At 41.0% G+C, this 6,477-nt stretch overlaps 1 protein-coding gene across 1 annotated transcript; it reads left to right on the forward strand.

Moving 5' to 3' along the window:
• The first annotated feature begins 3,941 nt into the window (after nucleotides 1-3,941).
• On the forward strand, nucleotides 3,942-6,147 carry LOC113560642 (innexin inx7). The gene has a single exon (XM_026966645.1). It carries the CDS (start codon nucleotides 4,111-4,113, stop codon nucleotides 5,281-5,283), a length of 1,173 nt encoding a protein of 390 aa, XP_026822446.1. The 5' UTR covers nucleotides 3,942-4,110; the 3' UTR covers nucleotides 5,284-6,147.
• Nucleotides 6,148-6,477: the final 330 nt, after the last annotated feature.

Raw genomic sequence — 6,477 nt, forward strand, 5'->3', positions numbered from 1 at the left:
GTGCTCGACCACTAATGCTACGACTCACGGATAACAGAAATAAAAAAATAATATGATTGTCCCGACACGCGTCTGCGTTCGGAATACAAAAGTTAATAACAATTATTATCGAGAGAGAGAGATAGAGAGAGAAATAAAAAGGGTAGACCGGTTTGTACACGAAGTGAGGGGATGTCGTGATATTGCACCTGGCCTTATAACACATAACCCAACTATATAATATAATGTATTCGTCGTACGTAATGTTGTGCCGGAGCAGAGTTTATGATGAGGGGAAACACAGCCGAGGCCGGCACCCGCGGTGGTACGCATCTCTATTGTGAACGCACAGAACGAAACGTCTGCCGCGGCCGTGTGTACGTTTTATACTCGTAAGTCGTAAGTAGATACTGGGTAGGTATGTTGTGCGATGTAAAACGTTTAAAAAATCGGTGCACCGTAACTGCGCATGCATCGTGGCCATTTTGTAAACTATCAAATTAACTCCGCATACAAAGTTTTGTTTTAAACGCCCTAACTTCGCATACAAGGTTTTTTTTTTGTAACACTGTAACTTTGGACATATTTTTCCCTTATTGTTTAAATACAAAATACAATATGTGTTATTTAAGTCAAATAAAACTAATTATTTAATAAAAATAATAATAATAATTAATGCATACAACAAAAAGTCGTCGTATAAAATGTATAGGCTATAAAATAAAATAATATAGGGTGTAAATTAAATGTAATAACATTATAATGTAAATTAAAATAAAATATTATTAAACAAAGCCAAACTTTTTACAAAATTATTGAGCTGTGGTGCATCCTAAAAAATATTTCAAACCGAAATCGAACAGTGTCGGGTCGAGTGCGGCGTTCCGAAACCGCGTTATAATTATTATTAACGATGCAAGTCGGTAATGAATATTATAGTTGTTATCGTGCGTTTTACGCACACGAGTAGAATCCAGAGAAAGGTCCCGTACATAATTCAAATCGCGTCTCCACCATAGTATTATTTCTCAGCTCGTACAGTATGTCGTATATAGGTAGTAACTAATAGGTACACGGAAACTGTGTACGTGTATTGAGCGTATTTACGAAAATGGTGAAACGACTTGAAAAAGCGTCTGACGTGTGAGGGGAGGATGAAAAATAAAAAATCGCACTGGAGTTTAAATTGTTTTTTATGGAGCTTGTATAATTATTTCAACATATTAACACTATGATACGTGTATTATTGTTTTTTTAATTTTCTGTTTTTCACTTAGTAGCTATTGCCTAATAAATAATGTTTTAAAAATATTTCGTAGAGGAAGAGAACGTGTACGGCTTTAATCCCCGGTCGAGTCTATGAACACCAATCGTTAAAAGGAAAAACCAAACAATATAATATTATACATATATTACACCATGGTATCGGACTGTTATTTTGGACGATTCGGAATGCATTGCGCGATGTTCTATTATTTACGAACGTATTAACATGTTATTGTTAATAATATAGTATTATGTGTAGCTGAATGCAACGATTCGAATTAAATCGTTTAATTATACAAAAAAACCGGTTTATCGGGTAAGTTTATTAGTTGGTTACCGCTGTTTACGATTAAACAATTTATTAGAATTTCTAGGTTCTGTAAAGGTGCCATTTTTTTCTTTCGTTTTTTATTAAATATTACACTTTTTTATATTGGTTAATAACTTATCAATATTAATAATACTCGTAAATGTATTATGTATAATAAAACAACTGACTACAAGTAAACCAATAGTTAACTAAGACTTAAGTAATAATTATACGTATATAAATTGCACACAAATTCATTGTACTCGACGAATTAACAGATGACTAAAACGATATCGACCAAAATAAATAACGGTTTAAAATGTTTTATTCCGTTACATTTGCAAAACGAAACAATATTAAATGCTATTTCAATTAGCACTAATAGGTAGTGATGAATTATAATTTATAAGTTATAACATTATGGCGTCTGTCAAAGTATTTGTTTTAAAAACTTCTGACGAGTAATCGTATAGGAATTAGTTTTACGAAATCAAAAAACACCCGTTACGTTATAATACGTTATTATAATATTTTTTTTTCTAACAAGTTCATGATTATTTTATCGACGAAAAATTTAATAAATTATAGTAATATAAAAATGACGTATTCCATAGTCGTCCGACAACCACTATATCGGTTAGGTACTCGACACTCGACGAGTAAACCAATCGCGGTATAATTGGATTTTATAAAATGTGTCATATAAATATTAAATATTGTCGTGTTATTGGTGATACTTTTACAAGTACCCATAGTTGGGCGATGTATATATAGATACGCCGGATGGCTCGCTGCAACAGTAGTGCAGGTAAAATATATTATGAAAACCTGCGAAGCGTCGGTGGCGCAGCAGGCCTACACCGTCGACAAAAATAATATTTAAGCCGCGTCGTATATTTTTATTTATCTATATATCGACGACGACGACGACGACGATTATTACGAGTCGACGAACCGCACACGTGTAATGGGTTCTTTTATTATAATATTCGTAACACTGCGTGTACGCGTACACAGTACATACAAGTGTGTAAGCTGCACACGCTGCACGTCTCTTTCGTCCCACGGGTTAAATAATATAACAACATAACAACAACAACAACAACAACTACAACTACAACTACAACACTATAACTGAATTATACATATTATTATTATAACACGACACATTGCAAGCGATGCGTGTCGTAATTCGACTGGCGCGCATCTGACCGGCGGGGGAGGCCCGGCGACTTACTATATTTTAATAACGATGATAATAATATCGTAACATTATTAAGCGACAATGCAACGCGACTAGACTAGTGCCGAGTTTCGGACCATGTCTAAATAATTATTAGCTATGGTTTGGACGACGTCTCTAATTGCAGGCGGGCGGTCGTCGAGAATAAAACGAGATAAAGAACGAAATAATACGATAATATGATCCAGCCAACACCCCGACACCCCATCGTTATTGTGTACGGGACGCCCCCTAAAAACGACAAGGCACCGAGGGGGCGCGCGTTAGGGGTAGTTGTCATGATTCGAATATCGGAATATCACTCTAAAAGTCTAAAACGTCCGTCGTTCCCAAACGCCGCGATTGCGCCCGTCAACACCATATTATTAACATTTTCATAAGCATAGCGATAGCATATAGGCATATAGCTGTCTCGCATAGGGTTGAAGCGATGTATTTCAATTATTATTCGCGTCATACTATACGGTAGAAACAGAAAAATACAAAAGAAAACACTCGCACACTATAGACAAATCTCACTACAACCGACAAATGCACGTGCAGGTATACAAATTAATTTCAAAAAATTTAACGCAAACGGTCAAGTATGATACAATGTTGTCAGAGACGAGATATTTTATGCGCGTAAGAACGACGTATTTCAATTTATATAAAAACGCAGATGAGTGTGTGTGGAAAATAAAACGTGTTGCGCATAATTAATTTACCTACGATAATATAATATTATGTCATATCGAGAGTACAATAAAACACGAACTAAGATATATCTGCAATAAATTGTTTTCGGGAAATAAAAAAAAAAAAAATTTTCCAAAGAGAATATCGTTTTTACAACGAGGCCTTTTGATGCGCAAAAATCACGTTTCCACAGAAGTATATGCATTTTCGGGATATTATTATAATTCATTATTGTACCACCGCACCGCCAACAACACCACCACCACCACCACCACCACCGCCGACGGGCGGACCACGTGCGCCTCACAGCCGGACGAGACGAGTGGTGCGCGCGGCTGTTCGAAAAACGGATCGCCGCCGCAGCCGCAGCCGCGCGCCGCCATCCACGTCGGGGCTGAGCGCGGTGGGGGTCGCCGCCGCCGCCACCGTTGCAACCGGTGCGGTGTGCGTCGTCGGTTCGCGCGCGCCAGTCGTAGTGTTACGCGCGCGACAGCCCATACGCGTGTTTTGTGTATTATTCTTGTTGTTGTTTTCTCGTGCCGGTGCGTGCGGCCGCGCTATCGAACGTTTCACGTTTTATCGCGTTCTCTGTGCTCGGCAGGCGGACGGAACCAGTTCGTAGCCCAATCTCGCCATGATCGGCGTGTTCAGCACGGTCGTCAGCCAGTCCCGGCTCACCCGGATCAGGCTGGTGACCATCGACAACCCGGCGTTCCGTGTCCACTACCGCATAACGTTCGCCATACTGTTGGCGTGCACTACGCTGGTGTGCAGCCGTCAGTACATCGGCGAGCACATCCGGTGCATCGCCACCGGCGTGCCCAACAATGTCGTCAACACGTACTGCTTCTTCACCGCCACTTACACGGTGCCCGACACCAACCACTCGGCGCACCCGGGCGTCGGCCCCGTCCACTGGGACTCGCGCACCGTCCGCCACTCGTACTATCAGTGGGTGCCGTTCGTGTTGTTCGGACAGGCGCTGCTGTTCTACCTGCCTCATCTCGTGTGGCGTTCGTACGAGGCGGGAACCATCAGGCTGCTCGTCAACGGGTTGCAACGGCTGTACCTAAAGGTGGACGGCGACCAGGACGTGGCCGTGCCCGGTGCCAGGACCATACCGTCGGAGGCGACCAGGTGGGCCAAAATGCGGGAGGTCATGAACCACCTTGACACGGTCACCCGGTTCCGGTTGAATCGCAACTGGGCCGCGGTGCTCATCGGGTGCGAGGTGCTCAACCTGGTCAACGTCGTATTCCAGATGAAGCTCATGGACAAATTCCTGGGCGGCCAGTTCTACGGTTACGGACTGCACGCGTTCGACGACGACAACGGCGACAGGCTGTTCGACCGGGTTTTCCCCAAGATGACCAAGTGTGACTTCCACAAGTTCGGTCCGTCCGGCACCATGCAGACGCACGACGCCATGTGCGTGATGGCTCTCAACATCATCAACGAGAAGATCTACGCCGTCCTGTGGTTCTGGTTCGTGCTCGTCCTGCTGCCCGTCAGCGTGGCCGCACTCGTGTGGCGCGGCGTCCAGTATGCGCTCCACTCGCGCGAGTCGTTCAACCGACTAATGCTGCGCGAGTCGTCTCCGGGCGCTCGTCTCGACCCCGTCGACCTGGCCGTCATCGCTAGGCAGACCACGTACTCCGACTGGCTGTTCATGTACTACCTGTCCGGCAACATGGACGGCGCCGTCTTCCGGGACCTGTTGCACAGCTACGCCACCGGACTCCGGAAGGAACCGGGTTTGCAGGATAGCGATGACGACGACACAGCGCCGCTGGGCAAGGCCATCTGATCGACGCCACTGCCATGTCAACGCCGCTTCCGCTACGCGCACGACGATCATATTTTATAATTCAATACAATACTATTAATGTATATTGTAATATGTAAAACTTAGTCCTGCAAAGGCGTCCCTCATACCGTTTTCTCAAAGAACCGATCGTGTGCGCGTGCGCGTCCCGCGTACGTTTTTCCATTCCGCCCTTCCCCACCCCCTTCGACCGCAATTTGTGGTTAGCCTACATTTTTCACTGTCATTCTGAATCCACCACCCCACAACCCATCATCCCTCCACAATTCCAGCTGTAATCCTTCGAGGACAAATTGTATTAATTAATAGAATTTTTTTATTATTTGTAATGTTACGATGTTACTCGAGTTCGTCTGACCCGACAATTTTCAATTTTTTTTTTTTTTGTACGTTTGTAATTTCATTCCGAATACGTGCGTTCCGAGTCCAAAATTAAACCAATAAAAAGTCAATGTCGCGTGCGCATGTGTACGGTACAACAATAGTCGGAGAAAAAATATAGTAAAATAATAATGGCAATTAAATTTTTATCATTCGTGTACTTAATTTATGTAATAGACGACCGATTTGAGGTACACAGGTACACGTTTCGAAGGTCGTCGTTACACATATTATAATATATTTATAGTTTATACGCGCGTGTTATGATGCATATATATTATTATTATTATTATATTTGTACGATTATAACATAAAATGGACTTTATTCTTATGATGATAACTTGTATATAATATATGTAAAACTCTGTACGTCTCACTATTATTATTATTTTTTTCTAATATTTTTAAGTACATAAATTTTATTATAATATATTTTAGTTAAACGAAATTAAAGAAAAATTATATTAAAAAAAAAAAATAAGACAATTTTGAAATTTTGAATGAAATACATGTATATTATATTATGTATATTATGTGCGTCATAAACTTTTTAATGGTAATTAATATAATAATATTAATATGTTTTGTTCTACATAGTAAATTATTACGTATATATATTTTAATAATTGCTGACATGGTTACACACATCACGTTTTTGTGATAAGCTATTCCAATGATTATTGTTTCGATATCGTTGTTATACAGACTTGCACAATGTGTTAATATCATCAATATATACGCAGTGTTTTTGAATACACACGGCGTATACACAACTGCGTATAATATTCACGTATT

Source organism: Rhopalosiphum maidis, chromosome 1, assembly GCF_003676215.2.
Source record: "Rhopalosiphum maidis isolate BTI-1 chromosome 1, ASM367621v3, whole genome shotgun sequence".
NCBI classification, from domain to species: Eukaryota; Metazoa; Arthropoda; class Insecta; order Hemiptera; family Aphididae; genus Rhopalosiphum; species Rhopalosiphum maidis.

Excerpts from the sequence above, each read along its gene's own strand:
- LOC113560642 (XM_026966645.1), top strand. The coding sequence starts at position 4,111 with ATGATCGGCGTGTTCAGCACGGTCGTCAGCCAGTCCCGGCTCACCCGG.